Source organism: Lepisosteus platostomus, chromosome 22 (assembly GCF_059453375.1).
Source record: "Lepisosteus platostomus isolate fLepPlt1 chromosome 22, fLepPlt1.hap1, whole genome shotgun sequence".
Classification (NCBI taxonomy): domain Eukaryota; kingdom Metazoa; phylum Chordata; class Actinopteri; order Semionotiformes; family Lepisosteidae; genus Lepisosteus; species Lepisosteus platostomus.
The window spans coordinates 13,907,050-13,932,095 of NC_142632.1; the positions used below are offsets into that span (position 1 = coordinate 13,907,050).

Genomic DNA, 25,046 nt, shown 5'->3' on the forward strand with positions numbered 1-25,046 from the left:
TGTAGATCAGGAAGCTGGTCAAATTTACTGTGTTTTCCAGATTTGGGGATATTCATATTTTTTTGTCCTATGACACGTAATGGGAGGTATTAAGGGGAAATGGGAAAAAAAAAAATGTTCAAATAGTTTCCACAACAGAATTACTCTTATTTAACAAGAAGCATGGAAAAACATCTTTACCAAATTACACGTCTGCTAATTCTATCAACCATTTTTAAATGTCTTTGTTGAAATAACAAAGCGTGGCTGACAATGCATCTCTGTTATTTTAGAAGTAAATTTTAAAATGATATAGTCATTTGAAAGCACGTTCACATTTTTATTCATTCCACCTGTGGTATCATAAGTTAATCACTCCACTTTTGTAGTGTTTTAAACATTCTGCCATTTTCCCAATCCATAAAATGTCTACTGGGAGTTAATACTGACAGACCTGTGGCCTCTCTCTCGATTATCACTGACGCTGGTGAAGTTCTAGGGCTGGGGTATTTCACTTCTGTCACCAACTCGCCTCTCCAGCTGATTTCATACTGAGAAAACTGTGTCTCCATCCCTCCAATTCATTTAACAAAACCGACAGAGTCCCAACACCTACACCAGAAGTACACTCCTACTTCAAACACCGTGATTCCCGAGAAACTCTTCGCCAAGACTTGAGTCTCTTGGTGCCGATTCCTCTTCACGTCTTGGAATTCCGGATTTCCTTATGGGACCTCTCCCAGTGTGGAAATTTCAAAATGAGAACACAAGAAAGGCTCAGAAGGAGAAGAGGCCATTCTGACTCCCCTCTGACTCGTTTGGTAACAGTTCTGGTGTCTCTCAAGACGGCATGCTTTTCTCCACTGTTTTTCTGTTCATTTCTCAAAATGTTTCTGCCCTTGGCTTGGTTACCGTCTCCTAGACAGAAGGAAGAAGACCTCTATAGCAGCACGACTCAGTGTGAGAGAAGGCTCATTCCTACAAGGACAATAACTTAGGTTCCTTCTTAGGCAGTGGAACTAAATGATTTCATCAATATATTATGAGATTATTACAAGCTAATATTGAGGGTTTGCTTGAAATATCACCTGGAGAAAATTGTCTCATCGCCATCTGATCTCTCCAGCTGAGTTCTGGCCTCCACCACACTGTACCGTCTCTCAACACTGCTATGAAAAACAGTGGGTTCAGAAACCGGTTTTATCCTCCTGCAATGTGACATTTGTCACGGCATTTAAAATTCTTCAAATGTGCAGTACAATATTAAATTTACATGTGAGTGTGTGCAATGAAGAGGCAAATTCCTGCTGCACTCTGTCATTGTCATCTGTCTTTGAACTTGCTTTTATACATGAGCTTTTAAAATTCTGCTTAAGTTACTATAAGCCTGCCATGTTATTTTGGCATTTGTCTTGTTTTACGCTAAAGCGCTTTTGTGAGGATATGCCAGGAAATACACTGTATAAAAGATAATTATTATTACTTGTCAAATACTGTATTTCTGTACGTCGTACAGACAAATGGAAAACCAGCTATGAGCAGGTGCCTTCTGGAACTGTACACAGTATGTTATTGTACAGAGTGTTTTTTTTTTAAAATTAAAGTCACTTAATTTGTAATGAAATATTTTCAATTCAAGTTCCATCAATCCAACCGTTTCCTAACTGCTTCATCCAGTACAGGGTTGCAGGGGAGCTGGAGTTTATCCCAGCAAGCAATGGGAGGAAGACAGGAGACACCCTGGACTGGGCACACACAGACTCCAACACAGATACAGATACAGACACGCACACGCACACCCCTAGGTCCACTTTACCCAGAAGCCAATTAAACCCACAGATACGTGTTTGGACTGTGGGAGGAAACCTGGAGGAACACCGGGGAGAACATACAAACTCCACACAGACAGCAGCCCAGGACCCGAAACCGGGGCCCCAGCCACAGGACTGCCCTGAAGTTACACTCATTCGTTAAAGATGGCGCGGTGCTCCTTTTTTTTTAAAAAAAAAATAAATATTTATGCTTAACAAAAGAACAAACATTACAATACAAACAAGAGTACATATAACAATTCCAAACAAAAATATCGTCAGGGGTACATACTACTACCTCAATTCAAGTGATGGAAAAAAAGATTAAACAAATTAAATAAAAATAATGTCCGCACCGCTTTCATATTTTTTTGCATCTCGAAATTGTCTGCAAATACCCCTTTACTTCCATTTTAAAATGCTCAAACACAGGGTACCCCCCAGACCACTTCATTTTATGTATGTGATAACGTGCCAATATAATAATTAAATTTATTACAAAAGAAATGTTTATATTGTTTTCACTGGGGCTGAAACTTAACATAATATCTTTTTTATGGCGCGGTGCTCCTGCCCGCCCGCCAACTCCCGAGAGTTTAAGGGAAACGTCTGAGCACATGTGCGCCGGCAGGGGGCGCCCTGCAACCAGTGAGCGGGGAGAGCCGTTTCCTCCAACCGGGCCAGCGCTCGCTGGAGTCAGGTACACAGCCAGCTCTGTGCAGCCGCTGTTTACGCCCCGAAACACTTTGACACGAAGAGCTACTAACTGTCTAATTGGATTTCTTCGACCCCGCGTCACCAGCCCTCAGAAAACCGGAAGCCGAAAGTTTTTTTTTCCCCCACTCTCTCGCATGTGTGGTAAAACTGAGCGCTGTGTGATCTGGGGGGGAGATTTGCATGCAGAGTGCAGGGAAACAAAATGGTCTATTAAGGAGCAATTTGGGTTTTTTTTTTCCCTCTTTAAAAAAAAATAAAGGCTTGCTTGGTCCGTGCCTCTCGCACTTGAGCGCCGTGTTCTTCAACAGGTACCGACTGGGGCGGGCGTACCTTGTTTTTACCTAGTTTTGCGGCCATGTGGGACCCCGAGGAATTTGAGAGGCACTGGAAGAATGAATTCCCCGAGGGGCAGGTTCCGAAGATGGAGCTCGGCTCCGTCGAAGACATCGAGAGGGAGCTGGAGACGTGCAAAGCCCACCTCCGAGCCCTCCAGCAGCAGCTGTCGGAGGAGAAATTCAAAGTGATTTACCTCCAGGCGACCATCGCCCGCCAGAGGAAGAGCTACGACCAGGAGAGGTGGGAGTCCGGCAGCAGCGGGGGAGAGAAGTTGGACGCGGAGGCGGCGGCGGCCGGGAGCGGGGAGCCGAAGGAGCCGCCGGGGCACAGCGAGAGCGTAGCCCGCAGGAAGAAAGACATAGCGGGCAAGCCCGGCCACCACCGCGGGCAAGACGCGCCCAGAGCCAGGGAGCGCCACTTGCCCGGGAGCAACAGGCCGGCCAGGGCGGACAGGCTCGGCTTCCCCCCCCCGGTCTTGCCCCGCAAGAAGGACTCCTTCGAGAGCGGCTCCTCCTCGGTGTCCAGCCACTCCGAGGCGGACGGGGGCTGCGCGGCGGCGCCCCACGCCGGCCCGGACGCCGCAGCCGCCGCCGACCTGAGCGACCACGACTACGAGGACGTGGAGCTGAACGACACCTTCGTCAGGGGCCACCTGCTGGCCCCCGCTGCCCACCCGGCCGGCCCGCTGGGGGATGCCCTGAAGGCGTTGCGCCACAGCAGGGATTTGGACTCCAGCGACGACGGCAGGCTGTCGCCCGGGGGGCTGCAGGTCCCGTTCAGGTCTCCCCGGGGCTCGGGGTACAGCACCCCCGACAGGAGGAGCGATGGGTACCCCAGTTCCGACCACGACGACTCCTCCGTAGGTGAGAACTGCGCCCCTGTAGATACCTGTGGAGGCGAGTGCGGTGTCGAGTTATAACTTTGGGTTTGTCCCCACAGTGCAGTATGTGTAGCGTTTCTCGTATGACTTATAAAAAAAGTTGCTGGAGTCGAGCTGCGCACTTTTTAGAGAGGCAGCGGAAAAAGCTCATGTTGGTGTTGTCTTATTGTGGATAGTAGTGACGTAGGCCTGCTGGAAGAGTTGAGGCTCTCTGTGAGATGCCTCGTCGTGCTTAATGAATCATGTGTGCTCTCGGAGTGAACGCACAGCAAACCGATACTGTGCAGGGATGAGTTTCGTGTTTAATAAGAGATTGCACAACCCTGTCGGCGTGGCGGTGAAGTCTTTCCGAAATTAAACTCAATGAGGGGTTAGCCTGTGCTCGATTGGATCCCACCTGGACAGCGGGTGTTGCAGGTTTTAAATAACCGCAGGGCGAGTTCGCCTGTGGGCCCTCCAGTGTGGTCCTGTGCAGAATACTGCTCCAACCATCTCTGCAGTTAAGTTGGTGATTTTCTGCAATGGGCTTCACTCGGAAGGGCTGCAGGCTGAGTTAAGGGCAGCGGTGCAGTTTATAACCTTATCTCCCATGAAACCCTCATGCCAGGCTTGTTCACAGCACTGTCTTCCCTGTTTGGGAGTTCAGTTCCACAGGAAGTACAACAGCGAGAGTTTTCTTACGGTGGTTCAGAAGTGTTCAAGGTAAGGTGTTCAGAGAGTAACTGTTTACTTGGGCTACATTGTGCAGGTTTAGAGTCTGGTTTGTGGTTGAGTACTACACACACTATGTCTAACACAAGAGCATCACATTGTGGCCGAGCATTTGTGCTACAAAAGAAGCCAGCACATGAATAGGAGTTCGTTTGAACATGCAGACCCAGTACAGCATCCTAATAGGATGTAAAACTGCCTGTGAAGGAAACCACAGCTTTCACCCTGTTGCTGAAAGTGTCTGCTGGATTTCAATTGAAATAACTCTGCCAGAGAAATTGCAAATTCAGCAAAGGATGTACAGTCTTCAGCCTTAGTTGTGCTCAAATCCTCATAAAATATTGCTGTTTACGATGTGTATGACACTCAGTAACCTTTGAAAGAAAGTCTGGGATTCCTTCACAAATTGTGTGGTAGCAAAACACAGAAAATAAAATTCCCCAATCAGCAGATTCCAGTGCACACCTGTCACAGTCCTAGCTGCAGTGTGTGATTTCTGATGGTCTGGGCTTCTTTAAGGAAGTAAATAATAATTATTTTTATAGGTATGCAAGGTAACAGCTTGTTTTTTCTCCAATGACGGCAGTAATCTGGTGGAATACAGTTTCTTCGTCGTTATCCCAATAACATAATTTCCAGATTCTGCACCTTCAAAGAACGTTAGACACAAATCCCATTCCCCGTGCTTGAATCCCGGAAAGATTTTGTACAATGAGCTGAGATGTCAGACAATACAGAGAACTTTCATTCTTAGCTCTGAATCGTAAAATAAGCAAACTGGTGTAACAAGTTCCCTATGTCATTCATATATCCTAAGAATATCCATTCCAAACACGTTCAATATGCACTTTCACTAAAGCTCATACTTCTTAGTTAGGAAAACGCAACCAGTTTTGTGCAAGGCCAGTGGCAGAAATAAAACCGTAGTAAGAAGGAGGCAGGACTGAGTCCAGGTGATTTACTGCACTATTGAACTAATCTGAGCCTTAAAGAGCCGATTGAAGTGGCAGGAGGAAAGTCAGGCTTTTGTATCAAGATGTGGCCGTGCCTCCAGTTACCAGCAAGATTGAAGAAATGAAACCTGCCAGAGGCTCTCGATATGGGGAACTTCTGTGGATTCAGAACCCTGTTCGTCAGAATTCATACCTGGAGGCAGCCCTTTTTAATGCTTCTGCAATTGTGGGAGAGAGATTAAGAGTTCTTTGTGTGAGCCGTAGATAATCGCGAAAAGGAGTTTCTGTGACTCGTGTGTTGATACCTGAAAGCTCTCTGCTGTGTAGAGGTATTGCTGAATGGACCTTCCTGAAATCCACACCCCTTGAAAGGGGTGCAGCTCACAGGCAGCTCAAGTCTTTGTGCAGTGCCTGTCGGTGAATTCAGTGTCTTTATTGTGTCTTACTCATTCAGGCTGTTTCATCCTTTGCAGGTAGTAAGCAACAGTAGCGTGAAACACATTGGGAAGAAACCTACCCGTAATTAAAATGTGAGGAATTTCAATTGACAAACGGAGCTGTAAAGGTTATGCTCCTTGTTGAAACAGCTGGAATTTGGACAGTTTTGAGGGGACGTGTTCCACAGGGGAACTATTAGACAAGAGAATAGAGTCCTCCTTAAATTAAATTCTGCCTCTCAGGTGCAATCCATTTAAAAATGATTTCACTTGTGTGCTGCAACCACAGTCTTGTACAGTGGCTCAGCCATACTGATAATTGGGTCACATTGGTAGACTAATGGTGTTTTTTATATTTTAACTAGTTTTAATTATATTATTTCTGGCATGACCAATTCATTAGCAGTTTTCCCCTTGAGGCGGCAGCTTCGTTATGGTTAATTAGTCATTTTAACAGGGGAAGAGTAATTTCCTTTCTAAATCAGATTTTTTTGAAGTTCAAGAAAAGCCTGCCTTAGATTTCATATTGATGGGGAAAAAAACTGCAAAAGACGTTAGACCCCAAGCTCAATTCATAAGCAGTCGCAGAAAAGGGGAAAGTCTGAAATGAACAGTGTCTCAGAATTAAAAATGCTAAAGGGAGCAGCCTTCTCATGGGGAAGTTTCTTGCTGTGTCATTATTGTTAGTTTTCGCAGTGATTAGGCTGTGGTGCCAATTTCCTTATAAGCAGGTCTCATCCACCACTGGTGTCGTGAATCTTGCATAATTCGCTGTCCTCTGCCGTTTAGATCTCCGAGGCTGTACTGTAGAACCTCAGCAGCTGTGTCATGCAGGGGCCAGGGTTAAAAGGCAGAGGTAGTGCCAAGCGTTTCGCCTGACGTGGGGCGCCAGAGGGGTGTGCCGTTTGCCATGACCTCCAGTCGCCTGCCAGCTGTTCATCGAGTCCGAAAGATCAGTTTTCCTTCTTTGTTTCTGCGCTGAATCCCGCAGAAAAGAAAGACCTCCTTCAGCTCCGTGTTGGCACTGTCCTTGCGCTTGCGGTTGCAGCATTCGTGAGTTTGACTGAATTCGGCAGGTTGGCCGAACCGTAATTAAGAGGAAAGATGGGATTGCAATTAGAGCGCTTTGCTGCGGTTGTCGGGACGCCCCCCCCCCCCCCCCCCCCTCCCCCTTTTTAAACAGAGAGGAGCCAGAGAGCAGCTGCAAGAGCTGGAGAGAGGGATAATAAAATGAGGATTAGCTGCTTGTTACCTGCAGAGGATGAAATAGCCCTGTCATGTGCTGCTTATCCATAGTGACGGAAGCAGATGAGACTAGGGCTTGACCGTCTCTTGGTGTTTAATGTAAAAGCCCGTTCTTGGCCACAATCTGAGGTAGCTCACACCAGGCCTGCACAGGCAAATGTCATGTCATTTCTTCTTTACTTGAATGAGTACATGTGTATGAATTAGACTGTGCTATAAAGCCTATCAAGCAAGAAAAAAAGCTGCTGCATTAATCTCCTAATGGGCCAGTATGAAACTGGGTTTAAAGTCGTTTTAGTTTATAGCCGCCATCTAATTTGCTGATGAGCCTGAAAGTGCATCAGTGGTGATTAAACAACATAAAACACTTTCCTGGCCTGCTTCCATCGATGTGACAAAAGTAAGGAGTCAGGACAACATTTTTTTGGCCTTGTGACTGCAGTTCTTTTTCATCTAACGAATTTCATAGAGATAGCCTTGAATGTGTTGCTGCACACTGAGAGGTCTGGATATGTTGTTTCGAGAGTGGTGTAAACAGACTTCAAACTGCTGACAATAGAGTTTCAGGAGGTTTTTGTCCTTGAGAGGGTTTGTGGTGAAATCTACAAGATTCTTTTTGTTTCCCACGCATTCTTATTTCAGAGCGCTGGATCAGGGCAGATATTGCGCTCCAGTGCTTGTAACAGGATCTCTTGGACATCTGCTCTGACGTTCTCTTAGATGGGTTTTGGATTGAATGGCGGGTCGTGACTTTTCATTCTGGGGCGGCTGCTCAGCATATGGTGCTTAAGGACAGTCACCCCAGGCGCCACCTCTCCTAATCCCCGGCTTCTCTGCCCACGTTCACAAAGTCACACAGTCACATCAGGCTCCCAGGCGTAACTGTAACTGGCTCCGTTGTGCCCCTGCGCCAGAGGTGCCTCGAAAGAAGAACCGGATTTTTAATATCAATTTTCTTCTCCCATAGCCGCCCTTTATTCAAGTGACCTACGGCGCGAAAAACTCCTTTCAGTTTAAATCCAAAAATCGTGTCGAGGTGTAGAAACCAGAACAAGCCCCTACAATAATGTGCAGTTCACACAGTTCAGTGCCCAGTTCAGTCACTGAATCAATGAAGCCCAGGATTCTTGCAGTCTGGAGGTGATTCACCGGCACTGAGCATACGGTTGGCACTAACCGATACAATGCAGGTTGCGGAAGTACGGAGATTACTGTACAGCAACACCACATCTACAGTTAAAGTCTGGATCAGTCATTTCTGGTGAGGCGACAGAGGGTGTTGAAGGGAGATGGGACGGGCCTGATGATCTCACCCCAGGGGTGGATGGGTTTTCATGTGTACTGGTAGTAGGCACGGTGCAACGTGTGCGAAGCTGGAATGAGTACATGTATTTTGTTTAATAGAAAGGCACGTCATGTTAAAAAAATAAAATAAAGCAACTGTTCTGTAATTAGGTTATGTAATTATACCGTAGGCTTTACAATACCAGCCCCATTAGTAACCGTGAACAGTGTTTACCTAAGCACAGTTGCCTGCATGTTCAGTCCTTAAACTATGCATAATTGCGTTATGGTCTTATTTAGTTGCCTGTTAATGGATTTTAAAAATCTCTCTATTTTTATATGAATGTATTCTGCTTTGGCATTTTCCAGATTCAGTTCAAGTATCTGACCAGATATACTGAAAGCTCTTGTTTGCATTAATGTGCCCGACCAAGTAGAAATTAGCCCTGGTGCGGAGATTCTCGATTCCTTGGGTGACCCAGTCAAGAGGGCTGACAGACCACGGCCTGAGATGAGCTCTTCTGTGTGGACAAGCTTCCCTGCCCCCGGTCTTCTGAAGACGCAGAGAATGGCCTCATTGTCTTAGAACCCAAATTCAGAAATGTTCAACTTGTGGGTGAAGATCAGGAGGGAAGCTCCCCAAAGCACCTTGTCTCCTAATGTTAGATGCAGGAACCTCCAACAGTAGTCCTGGAGAGTCCCAGACCGGCAGATTTTAATAGGTCGCTGTTATAAGCACCAGTTTCTAAAGATCTTGGACAGTGTTGTTTTAATCAATCATGCTTGTAGTTTGTTCCATAAAGTGAACTTCCACCTTTCACCACAGATGAATCAGTAATCTCCAGGTTTTTTTCCAGTGTGAAGAATAAGATTGACTGGACTAGGAATCTCCAGGGCCAGAGTTGAGGTTTCCCGTTTAGATCTTTCTGCAGGAGGGACAGAAGAGCAAGCTGGAGTAGTTTCACAGAAGTAGGTTGCTAGTTTGCATATATACCTAGTTTACTTGGTATGTGGCATATTGCTCTATTTATATACGTGTTGCTGAATGTTAGTCGGCCAACTGTGACTTAAAAAATGGTATTTTAACAGTGCCTTCATAATGATTAACTCCAGACTATGGGTCTTTTTTTTTCACAGCTTTACAGTTTTTACAAAGCTGTCATTATCTGGCTTTGAAATCATTTCACCAGCATCGTCTCTGAAGCCCAAAGCTCAGATCACGCAAGTGTAGCTCATTTATCTAGATCTGTTCATTGCCATTAAATTAAGATGAGATTCCCAAATAGATCAATCGTATATTTGTTTGTTGCACAGTTGTTATTTTGCTTGTCCTTGCTAAATCTGTACAACTATACAACTAGTTTTAATCCATAGTTCAGAACTGCAGTGATCCTGGTCTTCCTATGTACTTAACAATAGAGTGAGCTGAAAGAAAATACATCACAAGACTATTTGTGAATGTGAAAGCATGTGTCTGAATCTTGTTCTATTCCTTTTTGAATATGTATCATGAACACATTTGCTCTGATTTGTTTTGGACAAATTTTTGATAGCTCGTGCTTCTGTAGCCTAAATATTACAGAAATTTGCCTGATAAGAGGCCATTCATTGGCTGCATTACAGAAAAGCTTTACTAATTATTGCTCTGCAAATAATGAAATACCTATGTCACAGCACCTTGATTCTTCACGCTTCAAGGCATACAGAAACTTCAAAGGAAGTAACTGCTTACACAAGCAGGAAGTCCATCTCTGAGGTGTGCAAAGTCTGCAGTTGACAGTAAGAAATGGCTACAGATGATCACCATGCTGCTGGAGTGCTGTACTCCTGTCAGGGTGAGAACTGCAAAAGGGCAGAAGAGTCTCATCTTATTTGCGCTCTTTTGGTTAACCTTGCAGTTAGCCGACTCCTCATTTAATGTGCTTGACATTGCATAGAAGTCTCTTATAGACTAAACCCGACATACTTTGTTAAAAAATGCGAGGAGTTTTCAGCACTTGATTGTGCTTGATTGAAAATGAGGCCTCACCTTCTGCTGAACTCTGAAACTGAGCGTGTTAGCAGAGCTCCTGGGACAGAATTTCTGAGTGGATTGTTGGTTTCTTTCTGAATCATAATGCTCTGGCAGTACTGCTGGATGAGTTAATTTAGTTTTAGCAACCTGCCCCCACTTTTATCAGGCTTTCTTGCCGATGAGCATGTAACAAGTGTCTCTGTGCGCTGGTTTGGGGTTTCTTGTGGGGTAGTGTTCAGAGCTGCTAATGACTTATGACATCGTAATCAGTAGAATCCACTTAGAACAGCTAAGATAATCAGTATCCAATCTTAGCTGGGAACTTGCAAAATACAGGCGCTCTGGAATTCAGTTTTGGAGATCTTGTCTGGATTAATATTGCATGAGGCTGAGGCTAGCTCGACACTGATCTTCTGTTCCGTGACTGATGACGAGCCTTCAGGGCTCAGTGGACCTGCAGTTCCTGTGCTGTGGCAGCTGAGAGGAGGGTCAGATTGGGCCAGGTAAAGAATTACATACCCAGACTGCAGCCTCTGGTTGTCTTTGATGATTGGCTGATGTCTGGCTTATGATTTTACTTGCTTCTGTGTATTTGTGATAAAGATCGGGCATGCCTTGTCATTCAGAGGCCTTGTGCCAGAATAAAATCTCAAGACGAGCAGAGATCAGGTCCAGCTGGTTTGTGCTGTTTGCGAAAATCTGTACCGCTAGCAGCACACCTCCGACGTTTGCGGTCTGCCCACTGCTCTGCCGTTAGTGCCTTTTTTTTTTTTCCCTCGGCGCTGTTCAGCAGTTTTGAAATCGCTTCAGCGTTCCAGGGAGTTCTGGGAAGGAGATCAGCACATTGCGTGTGGAGAAATATAGGCTAAATGTCTCGCTTCTTTTCAGTAGGAGAGAAAACGGGTCAATAGAGATTCATGCTTGTACTTTTGATAATGAATCTGTTTTCTGTCCGCTTGTCCTTGGCAGCAGCTGTAGCTTAGACCTGTTTTATTTCAGACCAGTCCTTTTGGATGGAAGTGCCCTTCCCTCATGGGTACCTGACCAACAGCTCCACTTTCAAGGACCATGTGGGTGCTGCCCTTCAGTGGTGGATGAAGTTCTTTAGGATAAGAATAATTGCTATATAAATGCAATTAATTAGTTTGATAGAGTTATATAGTTATATAGTTATCTTCAGTTCCATGGAACCTTTTCGATATTGTAGGATATAATGGGGACTCCCCTCCGCCACCACCAATGTGCAGCCCCCACCTGGATTTTGACTTTAGAATTAGGTTCTCCACCCATTCATCAATTTTCTAACCATTGCTTCCAATTCGGTGTCACAATGCCTATCCCAGCAAGCAACAGGGCAAGGCACGATACACCCTGGACGGGATGCCAATCTGTCGCAGGGCAGACAGATGCAGACACACACAAGTCACACCAGCGCCAGCTTTCCCAGAAGCCAGTATTTTGCATGTCTTTGGAATGGAGGAGAGAGCCCATGCGAAGACAGTGAGAACATACACATTCCACACGGATCGCACCCCAGTCCCATAATTAGACCATCAATTAAACTGTAGTGTTCCGTAGAACGACTCAACTCACAGGAGGCGTGGCATGGCCATTCCCCTGTCTTCTGTAATTAAAAATCCCTCTCTGTAGACACTTCCTACCGTGCTTGAGTAGCCAGGGGTGGGTCAGTTCTAGAAACGGGTCTCCTCTACTCTGCCTGTTACTTTCGCCAGTCGATGAGGCTAATCCGAGCCTCCTGCGGTGACAGAAATGTTGCTGGACCAGTTGTGCTGGGATCAACTGCATTTCCTCTATTGTCACCACTGGATCCTGGGCTTTCCTGAACTTACCGGTGTAGAACTTTTCACTGAAGAGGCGTTGGAGCCCTGGACTGCTGCTTCTGCTGACACCCGGCTGTTTTCAGTAGCCTTCAGGTGGAAACCTGGAGCAGGGAACTGAGGGGCTGGGAGACCAGCAAGGTGGTTTGTGTGAGGTGGAGGAAGTGCTCTTTTCTCATTTTTTGTGGGAAGACAGCAGGAAATAAAAAAAAAAACACTAAATAATTATTTTTACGATCATCTTTAGTTTACAATGAACCCCATCTGTCTTGGGGATGCTGGAGTTGTTCTCCTTTAAAGCCAATCAGCTCTGTACCCTGTGATGTTTTGAATGCAAATGAGCGTCTTTGCTTTAGAAATCAGTGTGGGCTTCCATCTTTAAATTCAGGCATGTATTGCACTTGATATGCCCGTGTGTATTAATGGGTGATTTCAGACTTTGAAAAATCCATTAAAAGCAGCCTTGCTGTTACTAAATCCGAAACGGGGGGGAAAGGGATCAAAACTTTCGTCTCTTTGCTTGCCCATCTGGTGCACCTGCAGTCACGGTGCTGGTTCCAAGTCAGTCCCCGGAAGTCATGCAGGTCTGCGTGCCTGTGCTTCAGTCAGTCCCCACAGGCCAGCAAGGCAAGACAGACATCCTGTCAGTCGATCGCCTCTTCTGTTCTGAGACGCCTGCATGGTTTGCAACACTAAGAGGCCCTGCAACCAGACCACAGGCAGTTATTTAATTGAAAAAAAAAATACAAAAAAAAACAAACATTGTGGGAAGGGTAAAACAAGCAAGGCAGCTTTATTTAGTTGAAATCACCAGGTGTTCGGGAGGGGCTGCTCAGAAACTAGTGATTTTCAGACTCACAGGACTGAATTTTGACAGACTAAAAAACTGTCAGTAGTTCAGGTGGGGAGCTGCGTCAGCATGCGTAGGCTGCAAAGGAACAAGTAATAGGTTTATTCCATGCTGAAAAAAGAAGAAGAAGAAAGAGAACAGGCAAGAAAGTGTTCTCTTTCTTCTTTTTTTTCAGCATGGAATAAACCTGTTACTTGTTCCTAAAAAACTGTAAGATGTGTTGGCGAAACTTAATATCATAAGCAGAGAGTCTTCCATCTTCATTTAATACTGCTGAAGTAAATATTGCTTAACGAATCCTCTCAGAAGAAGAAAGATAATACAATGCTTGATCTATTTAGATTTTAAATAGGGGGTCCCAGGTCTCTTGCTTTGTTTTACAACTGTTTTTGAGACTCTGTACTGTTTGCGAACCTCGAAGCAGCTGCTTCAAGATCTGCTCGGTCCAACCTTTTTCTGGACAGCCTTGGGAGTTCTAAGGAAATGGCAGAGATGGAGAGTCCCTCTCCCCTGCTCTCACACGGATTTGAAATCGGAGAACCTTAAGTAAACTGCGACCGGTTCAGGTATTATGGCTGCCATGGAAACCACAGAACGGAACAGGATGTGCTGGCCACTTCTCTGGTTCGGGGAGGTGCTGTGTGATTGAGGCTAAGTGTGTAAAACAATCCAGTTTTACATCAGTTTATTATTATTATTTTGCTCACAACCTCTTTCTTTTCACCTTTTAGCTGTTACTGCCCATCTGTCAGTGGGCAGTCAGTAACAATTTCAACTTGGGATGGTGTTCAGTTGTCCTCGGCTTCTTTTTCCTGGACAGTGTCGCTCCGTCACAGGTGTTTGCCCACATGGGCACTAGTGAACCTTGACAGGATGTCTTTATAAGGTGGAAGAAAACAGGGAGACAGCATGGCACTTTGTTCACCTAAACATCCAGTCCAGAATCGAACCCAGGACCCATGAGCCTCCAGCTGTGAGACATACCTGAGCTGTATTTTGTGATTATTTTTTTTTCGTTTGCGTCTTATTTTCTGTTCAATAAAATGTCAAAGTGTCATTGGAAAAGAAGAAATGTTTTGTTGTTTTGCGAAAGACAGGCTACTGAAAGTTATAAAATATGCATTAACAAACTGGCCGTGCAGGAAAGATGGTTGAGTGTATTTTCTCATGCAAGTGGCGGCATGTTTTGTGCCAAGTGCATCACGGCCTTGTCATTTTAACCCCCAGACTGCAGCAATCCCACAGCCTTTGGGCCCATGTTTTCTCACAGCAGTAGTGTTTAGTGTCAGGCAACAGCACAAAAGACCTGAAAACCCTGCTGGAAAATCCAAAGACATTTACGCTAAACAAAAGTGGGGGGAAAAAAAGCTTATTTTAAGTTATGGCTTCAAACAAAAAAATATGTACAATTGCATACCTCAGTGTATACAACATGTACCTTAATAACTTGTATGATTAAATAGATACATCCTAGCAAGAGGCGAACAGACAGGCCGGTTTCGTATAGGAAGCTTTGCAGATGGACACACAACCTTGCTTGTGTAGAAGGAAGTTATTTCTGTATTTCTCTCTCCGTCCCTGTTTCAGAGCTACAGGGGGTTATTAGGAACCCGACACTCTAGGCTGATAGAACAGAGATAAATGATTTAGGATCGTCACAGTGCCACTATTTAAAACCACCCAAAAAGACAATTGTTTTCAAAATTGGAAGAGATTATCATCTAACATACTTTTGGTTTTAGCACAGGAACATTTGCATGCAGTCTGATGCAGGTAATGCAGATGTATGAATACGACAAGAGCAAAAGGTTGCTTGAATCAAATTGCTGCTTTCAGGAGTTAAATAGTCACACCTTGCTATAGGCCTAGAGCAACAGCAGTCGCTGGGGACAGTTTTCTTCCAACTCAGTTGCAATATCACCAACATCTGTGCATCTGCAGTGCCTTGGTTATTTCATTGTTATGGTGGGCGTTTGCATGTCTGTGAAGACCGTTGCTTGGTAAAGGTGCAAGGCTGGTCTGCTCAAGTAGTTGTGAATGAGAGGAGGCCAGTCTAGCTCAGTTAGTTGCTGGAAGCTAAGTAGCCCTCCGCATCCCTTCGAGCACTTTCTTGAAAGAAGGCAGGCTATTGGCGTTGGCAGCATGACTGGGTAACTTGTTTCACCCTCCCACAACCCTTTGTGTAAAGATGAGTTGCCATCTGTTCTCAGTGGTTTTAGATGCACTTCAGCCTGTGTGTTTGTCGCCGCTGCTAAACAGGAAAAGGTAGATTTGACATGAAAGTGATGCTATTAAAGGAGACAGCCTGCTTAGGCAAAACATGTTTTTTTCACTTTCATTGCTTACTACAACCTACTTGTTGAATTTACTGATGGAGCAATTTTAAGCTGCTGTTAGGTTTCTGAAAGCCTGTAGAAACCTTGAAGCCTGTGTTTTGGTTAGCGACTCTCTGGATTTGTAAAGTCACGTCTTGATCACCGCTGGTCTTGGACTATCCCAAATTTCTACCACAGTTTGGGACTTCCAGGCCCTGAGTGCCTGAGGGTCCAGCATGACTGACATCAGCAATGTTGTCCTGGGTTTAAAATCCTCCTCTTTGGCTGCCATGGCGCTGACTGTGTGGTGAAGCACATTGACCAAGAGCTCCCTTTCAGCTAGGCTGGTTAGCCACCTTTGCAGACTCATTTCCTTCACTCCTCTCTACATCCCTTACCACAGCCAGTAGCCCACAGCAGAGAAGAGAAGCAGGAGCTGTAGTATAGAGATGTAGGGGTGGCAGTGAGCGGAGCTTTCTGCATGACCTCCTCAAAGGAAGGAGCATGTTTGCTTTTGCTCATTGACGATGGATAAGACAGTTCGCAGGTTTTTAAATGCACTGTTGAGCAGTCAGTGGTGAGTGGCTTTAGAGATTGTTTGTCAAGATTACCCCGCTCTCATTCGAAGACGTAAGTGAGAGAAGGAGCCTAAGTTTCGGCATAAAATCACGCGGAGTCAAAGGGACGCCTTGGGGTTGAGACTAAAGGAAATTGAGAAATCTTTAAAAAAAGAATTGAGAAACCCAAAAATGGAGATGTGAATATGAGCACAGGTGTCATTTGCCATTTTTAATATTCAGTTTCCTATATTGTCCTTTTTCTGAATGTATTAAGTTGCTACAGTATAATTAATTCGCCTGCAACCTTAGTTATTTCGTAAGAAGGCATGAGACAAATTCTGTTCTTTTCTGTGGCTGTTTGGACTCCCTGCTCTCTGCAGCAGCACAGGTCCCTCCTCAACTGTTGCGATTGTGGTTTGGGAGGTACCAGCTGAGCCCCTGACATGGTGCCAGACATTTCTAAAAATAAATGTGTGGTATTGTTCTGTGCGTCATGGCTTGAAAGGGCTCTTCGCCCCTCAGAAGCGCGCTTTTTCCCCCATTTTTAAATGGCAGAGTATCGGCACTGTTCATCTCTGCTGTGCTGGGACCACCCACGTAGTGGAATGACTGAGTACATTAGTCTTGATGCTGTTGGTCGAGACCCTCAGGATGAGCAGGGAGTTTCCACGTTGTGCTGGTTTTCTTCAGGTCTGGTGCTTTGGCCCTAATTGTACAGTAATCAGTGGAGGCCGTTCTTACACTTTTGTAGTCTTTGTTTTATACCTTTCCGGTCTGAAATCCTCATGGTCACTCCCTTCGAGTGACCACTACAAACCCTGCATGGAAGGAGGGGTAATTGTGGGCGACCTGCTCTGCTTATGCCCAGTGTTGAGCCGGTGGCTGTTGGACGAAATGCTTTATAGTTGAGCACCTAGTGGAGGAGCGGAGTCTGTCTCTCACTGATATAACTGCCAGATCCCAGGTTCCAGCAACCCTCCAATCAGTGCTTGGATATTCGTACAGACGGATAACAACACAGCCTGGGCCGTTAACAGGCTGTTGGAAGCCGTGTGATGCTGGATTTCGCCTGTGCTCTGAGCAAGTGCCTCTATTTGTGTAGCTGCTCTATAGTTCGAGTGGAGCTAGTGGGGTTACTTTAAAGCTTTCAGGTCTAGGAGCTGGTTTCTGATCACAAGCTCATATACCAGTTAACCCAGGACATCTTAAACCACTTCCTCATGCTGGGCACTGCTGGGCCTGCTACACGGACTCGGTTGGAAAGAGCCGTCAAGCAATTATAATTATAGATTTTTTAAAAACTTTATTTCACGTTTCTGCAGTGGTATAACATTGTTACTCAGGTTTCTCCTGTTGCATTATGATGTCTTTCATGGACTGAATTTTTTTCACTGGTGTAAAAATAGCTTTATTTCAAAATGAGGAACTCGGATATCCATTTATTTGAGTGATTGGCTGCTATACGAACTCCATATTTTTCTTTGCAATATTTTATGTAGTTATATAGAGTATCTGTTCAATTAATTGGACTTATTTATTTTGTTTGAGCAGTTTTGGTGTTATGGTAAAAACAAATTTAAAGGTTAAATGCTGTTTATGAATTTATAAAGTCTCTGCCAGCTTAAAATAAATGGGAGAATGTGTTTGCAGCTCCCCCTTGTGGTCGGAATCAGTAGCAGTCAGTAGTTATGTGATTGTACTGTACATTTAAATTTAAGCACATTACCTTCACTCAGGGAGTCAGAAGAAGATTGTTAAGGATGACTGATAAATGTGTTTATTTATGTTATGTCTTCAAATAGGGTCTTGACATGAGTGAGGGTTAGTTGCAGAGAACTGTGATGAATTAAACCAAATACTCATATAACCAAGTCTGCCCCTATATTGTTCCATAATGAACTTATATACAGTAGTATGTATGGTGAAAAGACATAAGTAACCGTCCCTTATATGATTATTCAAGTCCTAATGTGTTGGCCGTAAGCTTATTAAAATAACATTTATCAACTGAAACAAACAACGGTGATCACAATCGTGTGGTAATCCACCTAAAATAAACACAAATCCCTCCTCAGTGTCCAGCCTGCACTTTCTCTCCACCTCTGTGATCATCTCGCCCCACTGTAGTGAAATGGATAATACATCTAAAGCAGTGGGAAACTTGGGCAGGTGGCACTGAGTGTTCACTCACTGCCTGAAGGTCCTATTCTGTTACCCACCTAATTGGAAATTTTCACTTAACAGCCTCTGGCTCAGTTTCGTCCCGCTCTGCCTTTCCTTCGTCCGAGACCCTGTTGGCCAGACCGAATCACGGATAGACGTCTTTGTGAGTTGGCACATCGACACCCTGCTGTGAGTGTCGAGTAGCCAGCTTCTGCTCCTGGTAGGAGGATGCTGTTCCAAAAGCTCCTAGTGGAGCAGATGCTAAAATGGTCACTTTAAAAGTCTGCGTGTTTGGAATCGAACTTGACCGCGCTTTCCCGTCTCGCTGAGCCTCCCAGATCATCGTGTTAAACATGGGTTGCATTGGCTGAAGAAATTAGATCTGAATACTTAAAAAAAGCCACAGAACTCAACCACTGAAACCAAGCGCTGAGTCCCCGGGGTGTAGTTCAAGTTGCGTTTCTGCGCACGAGCGTGGCGCTAGCCGGGCTGCTGACTCGATTCTTACGCTCCTGTTGCGAGAAAAGAACTGAGGGACCGTTTGGTGCCGCTGTGAGGGGAAACCCTCTGCTTCCTGGAACGAGGCCTGCGTGTGGGCCGCTGTGAGGAGACCGTTCACTTTCACGCCACGGGGCTGCGGGGTTAGTCAGAGCCAAACTGAGCTGCAGGCCCAGCCCTTTCAGTGCTCAGAAGACAAAGCTCCATTACTTCTGGGCTGTTAGCTGTGGGGGGATCAGAGTAATGGGCTGGTTTAGTGATGTGTCTTGTCTTCTCTCACATCCAGTGACCAAGCAAGCTTCCCCGGTCACAGTCTTCAGCACAGGACCCCTGCGATCTCAGTTTCCTAGGACCGATTCTATTGGAATGCCAACAGTCTGAATACCCACCCCATCAGTTTTTTTTTTTAAGCTAGAGGCAGAGCACCTGATTTGGGCTTCCTTGTGAGCCACTCAGTAGCATGTTTAATTAAAAATACACAGCGCTGTCTGAACACATCGGGTTTTTTCTCCCTAGTATTTCAAGAAATAAAAGAAAAAACCTTAGCAAGGACAGCTGGGCCTGCAGTGTAACAATATGACCTCTTTCACAAAGTGCAGCTTCTCGCATTAAAGTAATAAAACTAGAAAGCACAGCGTATAGTTCTGATCTGCTAGAAGAACTAATAAATAGCAGGCAGAGTTACAGCTTCATCCTGCTGTTTTATTTCCAGCAGTTACTATTGCAATGAATGTCACAAGGAAGTTGAGAAGCTGCCTCTTCACGTTGTGGTTAGTCCTCAGATGCCTCAAGAAAACCAGTTTCCAGCCTTAATTCATCTACCAGTTTACTCTTAGAATGTATCATCTATACAGGAAGAAGGTAAGTGCAGTTGAGGTGAGATGTTAAGTGTAATAATAAGCAGTAGCAGATGACCTAGATTAATTACAATAGCAGATTATTAAAAAGAAAGTGAGTAGGCCTGTTGATTGAAAGTGAATGGTGTTTGATTTTAAGTTACAGGTCTCAGTCTTGGAAGAGAAGAGCTTAAAACCAGTAAAACATTCTTTCCACTAAAAACAAGAAAAACACTAAATTGTGTTTAAATGCCACAGTCAGCACTTGACTTGAAAGAATGCTGTTCTTTATAAGTTGTAAAATTAGTACTTCAGCTTAGCCTGGTCAATGTCAGCTGAAAGAAATGACTTGATTTTTTTCCCCAGACATTTGCAGTACCATCAGATAGGCACTAAGGGGCAGTGTGATGCCCTGGATCACACTGGAATGTACTTCAATAAAGGAAAGTGCTTTTTGACTCTGAAGCAGAGCATGAGACTTTCAGTTTCGAAGAGCTGTGACAATGCCAGAAAAGTATTGCTGCATAGACCTTTTACTCTTTGTTCTAGCTGCAGAACAGAGCAGTTTTGCAGGAGGTGACAGTTCTCTAGTGAGCACTGAACTTGCTGAGCAATTTGTTTTTCTGCACGGCAGCAACACCAGTTCACAGCGTTTCCCGTGTCAAGATGTCATACAGTCTTTTTTCTTTATAGAAGGACAATCAAATCTCGGATACATGCGTTTATTTTTGTTTGACTCATTTTCTGTGTGCGCGCGCACGTTCAGTAAATGTATTTGTCGTGACCTCTCCCGAGTTTTCGTGAAAGCAAGTAGTCGTCAAGAAGCAAACATTACCCAGTGGAAGAAAATAAGCATGGTAAATCTGTCATCCCTTGGGGTCGAGCCAGGGTATGTGTGTGTGTTTTGGCTGTGATTATATATTCCAGCTCTTGGTGAGTATAATGAGGTCCTTTATCCAGTGTCTGAGAAGCCCCTGTGTAGCTCATACATGCAGTGTCTGACCTCAATAGATCAAAGTGATTTTAAGTTGTGTGTAAGATAGCGACTTGGACACATGCAGTATTCTTGCGCATGTTCACTTGTTCACACACTCACCCGTACAAACGTCTGTATTTCAAGACCTGAGAGGGCCTTCCCTCCCACTGACCCTCTTTTTGTTTACGGCTCTGCGCACACTCTGCACTGAAATGAAACTCGACGGGGGGGAGGAGGTAAACTAAAGACGAATAGTTTCGTCCCTTCTACAAAAAGACGTCAAGAGTTAATTTGGTCCACACAAATAAAGTCACTCAAACGCCAGTGTCGTGGGATGTAGGACGAGCTCGGGCACAGTGCTAAATTGTGTTTTTTGCATACTCTACGTCTACCTTCTGATGGAACGGTCCAAGTGATTCCATACCCGTTACCCACGCCTTCTAAAACAATTAAACAACTGCTTTCATGTAGATTCAGAGCCCCCAGAAACCCAGCCAGAGAAAGGGGGACCCACCAGCTTGGTAAAAGCCTTTTGGCTGAGAGGATGAATGAGCTGTCCCAGTAAGTCCCTGCTCCACTGTGGGTTGATAATGCTCCAGTAGGGTTGATAAAATAAGCAGATGATTTTCTGATGTAGCAAGCTTAAGGTGCCGCTCAGTGGCAGAAATATGAGGGAGATCAAGCAATTATCAGTGTGGTAACAATCGAGACTTTGCCCTGATACGAGACTTAACATTGAGGAGGTCTGCCAAGATTTTCTTTTTATAATCTTCTGGTTGCTGCAGACCCTTTGAAATGCTTGCCTGACCGCTGGCAAAGTGGTTAATGAAGAGCAGAGATTTTAAAACAGGCAGGGAAACAAACAAGTTTCCTTTGAGGAAAATGAGCCCAATTTGTTTCCAGTGCTAAGTCTTAGATCTGTAAGTGTGCCCTCGGAGGGGATGAGCGGTCTGATTTAATTAATTCTGTCAGCGTGCCTTCACTCTCCAACACTCCCCAAAGACAAGGCGAAAGAGATTTTTATCTCTGGGACTTTAAAATAGTAGTTTTCGTGGCTGTGATTGCAAGTTATTAATACTGCATCCAGCTGGTATCAAAACAGGCAATCTTTAAAGCCTTCTTGATTTGTAATAGCGTCAAACTGTGTTTTTCCTCTGTCTCTAATTTCAGGCTAGCAAATAGCCAGAGTGTGTTGGAAATTTACACTGGTAGACAGGCTTTCAGTTATGTTCATAAGCAAAGCAAGTTCCTGAATTCCAGATCGCAAAGCTGAAGCACAGCCCGTTGGGCGCACGCAGCTCGGATTGATCTGGTCCTGGCTGGCCGGACCCCGCCGAAGTCGGTGGAGACTGTACCTCGGAGCTGAGGGCTCCTGTACTGGACTCGGCCAGTTACTGCGCCGCTGTTCAGATCTCCTGCCTCAAAGCATCAGGGCCGCGGTCTGAAAGGAGCGTTTCACTGTGATAATTATTTATTAAATTCACACAGGAGAGAAAGGTGATGTGAAAGGCGCTTATGGTCTGACTGGGCAGGTCAGAATGAAGACTGCCTGTATCCGTTACACAATGATAACGAAATAACCAGATCCTTAAAGAGGTGGTTCCCAAGCCTGGTCCTAGTGACACACACCACGATCAAAACCCTTCATTGACTTATTAGTTAGAAGATTCATTTAAAACTGTTTGTTTTTAGCTCTTAAACATGTTGGAGATTTAACAGTTGAATTTTGAAAGTGAAATAAAATCCTGAACTTGTGACTAGTAACAAAATCCAAATATACATTTGAGGCAACTTCTTAGAGATCAATTAAGGCTTCGATTATCTAATTAAGGTGGGATGGAACGAACATCAACAGGTGTGTGGGTCACCAAAACCGGGATTGGAAACCACTGCTTCAAAGCCAGATCTAGAGCAGTGAAATACTCTAAAAAAACGAGAACCAGAATTACAATCCTGTTTTTGTTGCACCACTGTAACGCTGTGGGTGTTAATGAATTACTTAGCAGTGCAATGTTCCTTCCAGATTATCGCCCATGGCGACCACCTTGATGATGTGTTGTGAACCCCCGGCTGTACAGGAACAAATAAGGAACATGGAATCGTTGAGACCTCTCGAATTAGAGCTTAATCTTCAGTAGCAATTAATACACTCTTACCAAAAGCATAAGCTAACAGAGAGCAAGGCTGTACTGAATTATGCAGAAGGACGGCTACATTTTGAAAGCTAATTTCCGCCAAGGCTGCGGCTGTACTGCCACAGGTCTCTATAAGTGGTCCTGACTGATTTATTAAGCCGGTCTTTTCGATATCGATCATTTCCCATATATGAAGGAAAGCCGCGCTTGTCGTTCCTGCGGGTTTGTACCAGTCCTGCTTTGTACTTCAGTCGCAGATCATTTCTCAGCACCGCTGCTCGGCTCCCACTTGGGTGTTTTTTTTGCATCAGGAAGCTAAAAGCAAACCTTGGCTTTTGCCGTCGTAAAAAAAAAACAGAATTATCCAGCAGTCCTAGTTATTAGTTATTGAATTCACTTGATGTCCGCGATACTGCGTAATCCTGTATACTGTAGATATGACCATTAGCTGAATTGATCTGGTCTTGGCTGGAAAGATGAGATACTGCAGTTCTCCTGCAGCTTCATTCCGCTATTATTTTTTAAACTTTATGATGTGGCAGCATGGCACAAAGCCCACCTGTGCACTGGAAGGAGGGATGATGTATTTCATGCCCATAGGAGGACTGACAGGTCTCAGCTGGAACTGCCATTGACACAGTGTGTGGAATGGAAAGAAAAACGATTCGCTTACGGTCCCAGATCGATCTCTTCACATTGGATTGTTATTAAAGAGCCGTTGTACAGCGACGGTCTTTGAAATAAAAGCACGGCATGGTTTTGTGTGTCCGATACATATAAGACCAGGTCTGTTTCCCGCATTAATGCAAGTACAGTACATCCATTTACACGCCAGAGAAAAACTATTTTTCAGTTTTGTTCTCTTTATGTAATTTCGATATTGATGGGCGATGACGAACAGTGCTCTCTGTATTGCTTCATTTTCTTTGGATTGCTCCACCACCTACTTAATAACACCCAATAATTGCTCCCAAACCCATATCTTTAGAAAGACAGCTAGATTAAATTGTATATTGTGATACACAGTACTGGAAAGACCAGGTTTCATAGCTGTAGGACTTATACAGAAACACCCAAATCTTCGCCTTGTGAATTGCAGTCTATACCAGTGGAGGGTCGTCCGGTTTTAATTTCGGAAGGCTGGACATTGCTTTGTTTTCCCATTACAAATGCAGTATTGCTGCTCCAAAGTTGTGCAGACTTAAAAGTAAGACATACAGTACAGAGCGGCGAAAAACAAAACATAGGCAAGTTTTTCTAGTTGAAATCGGAGGACTGAAGAAACCGTGTCTGTGGACCTGTCCTCACTCAGCCCCTGACAGTTTCACCCTCAGTGCCGAGACAGGCGCTGCCCTGGCCCGCTGCCGTCTGGCGGGAGGTGGGAGGCGCGGGGAGGGCCCCAGGAGGCTGGCGTTGCGGGTTCGAGGAGGGGGGGGGGGCGCGGCATCGCTGGCGGCGAGACGGGCAGGCCCCGGGGGACAGGGGGAGACGCTGAGCGAGTGAGCCGGAGGCACAGACGCCCCGCTGCGCGATCGGGGGCGGGGGGAGAGGCCGGGGAGAAGGCTCCTTGTTAGTGTGCTAATTCACACATATGTGGGTCATCCTCTTTGAAGGGCAGGTTTATTCACCCTCCTGTTTACATTCATTACAAAGACTAGAGAGCTCTGGCTGTACATTTCCTGTACTTAATTATGTACGATTACGGGCTTTTAAGTGGCGTTACCTAAACGCCAGCCTTATGGTTTAATGCTTTCAGGGTTTTCTTGCTCTTGTTTGGAAAACAGTACTGTAGCTCTGTACTTATCTGTCAAAGTGCAGAGTGTGTACAAATGACCGTAACAAATGTTTAAGTGTGTTTTTCTCAAGGTGCTCACTTGAGTTGTTCTGTTAGCTCGGGTTTAATGGAGGGCTACGTCTTGTGTGTTGTTTTAAACACGGCTCCTTTCGTGTGGAAATCGGTGAGGAATCTGCCTCGAGAGCCCACAGATGCAATCGTAATACAGCCATTGGACTGACCAAACCATTCCTGGCACACTGAGAACGGCTGCCGTTCATAGCCATAGGGTGTTAGTACAGTGCTGGGCAAGGGACTGCAGCTCTCAAGGATGTTAAGAGCGTTGTGTGTCCTTGCAGCTTTGGGCACGATGCTGCAGCTGGCAGCTGACCTGCTCACTCGCCATGGCTGCCTCTGTCAGATCCCTTGCTCTTGCACTCTGGGGTCGTGCTGTTGCGGAGTGGTGCACTTATACTCACAGAATATACTGGCACGCACCCTCAGTCTGAAGGGGACGAAACTAGGTACAGTAGACCTCCTGGAAAACAAGCTGTTGCCCTGTCGTTCCAGAATACCAGGGCTTGTGGAACTGCGCCTCCTGCCTTGAAAGATCAGCTGCTTCTGCCCGCTTTAAAAAGCAAATTGTCAGGAAGCACTGGAGATGAGGCCACAAGCTGTCATTCCCAATTAGAGTGAGTGCCATGAAGAAGTCCTAGCGTTGTGCTGAAGTAATC

General features: G+C 45.2%; 1 protein-coding gene and 1 long non-coding RNA gene across 3 annotated transcripts in view; one reads left to right on the forward strand and one right to left on the reverse strand.

Moving 5' to 3' along the window:
* Nucleotides 1-298: 298 nt before the first annotated feature.
* LOC148643559 (uncharacterized) lies at nucleotides 299-1,469 on the reverse strand. Its single transcript, XR_015929096.1, has 2 exons — nucleotides 1,068-1,469; nucleotides 299-897 (listed from the first exon to the last, which is right to left on the reverse strand). It is a non-coding gene; the product is annotated as an uncharacterized LOC148643559 (long non-coding RNA).
* Nucleotides 1,470-2,443: 974 nt separating this feature from the next.
* abr (ABR activator of RhoGEF and GTPase) overlaps nucleotides 2,444-25,046 on the forward strand; it is a 156,416-nt gene continuing 133,813 nt past the window's right edge. The window contains exon 1 of one of the 2 annotated variants that reach the window (XM_088616396.1): nucleotides 2,444-3,706. In XM_088616396.1, the coding sequence (XP_088472522.1) occupies nucleotides 2,863-3,706 (844 nt within the window). In that variant the 5' untranslated portion in view covers nucleotides 2,444-2,862. The remainder of the gene's footprint in view (nucleotides 3,707-25,046) is intronic. The other variant, XM_088616395.1, reaches the window with a different exon arrangement.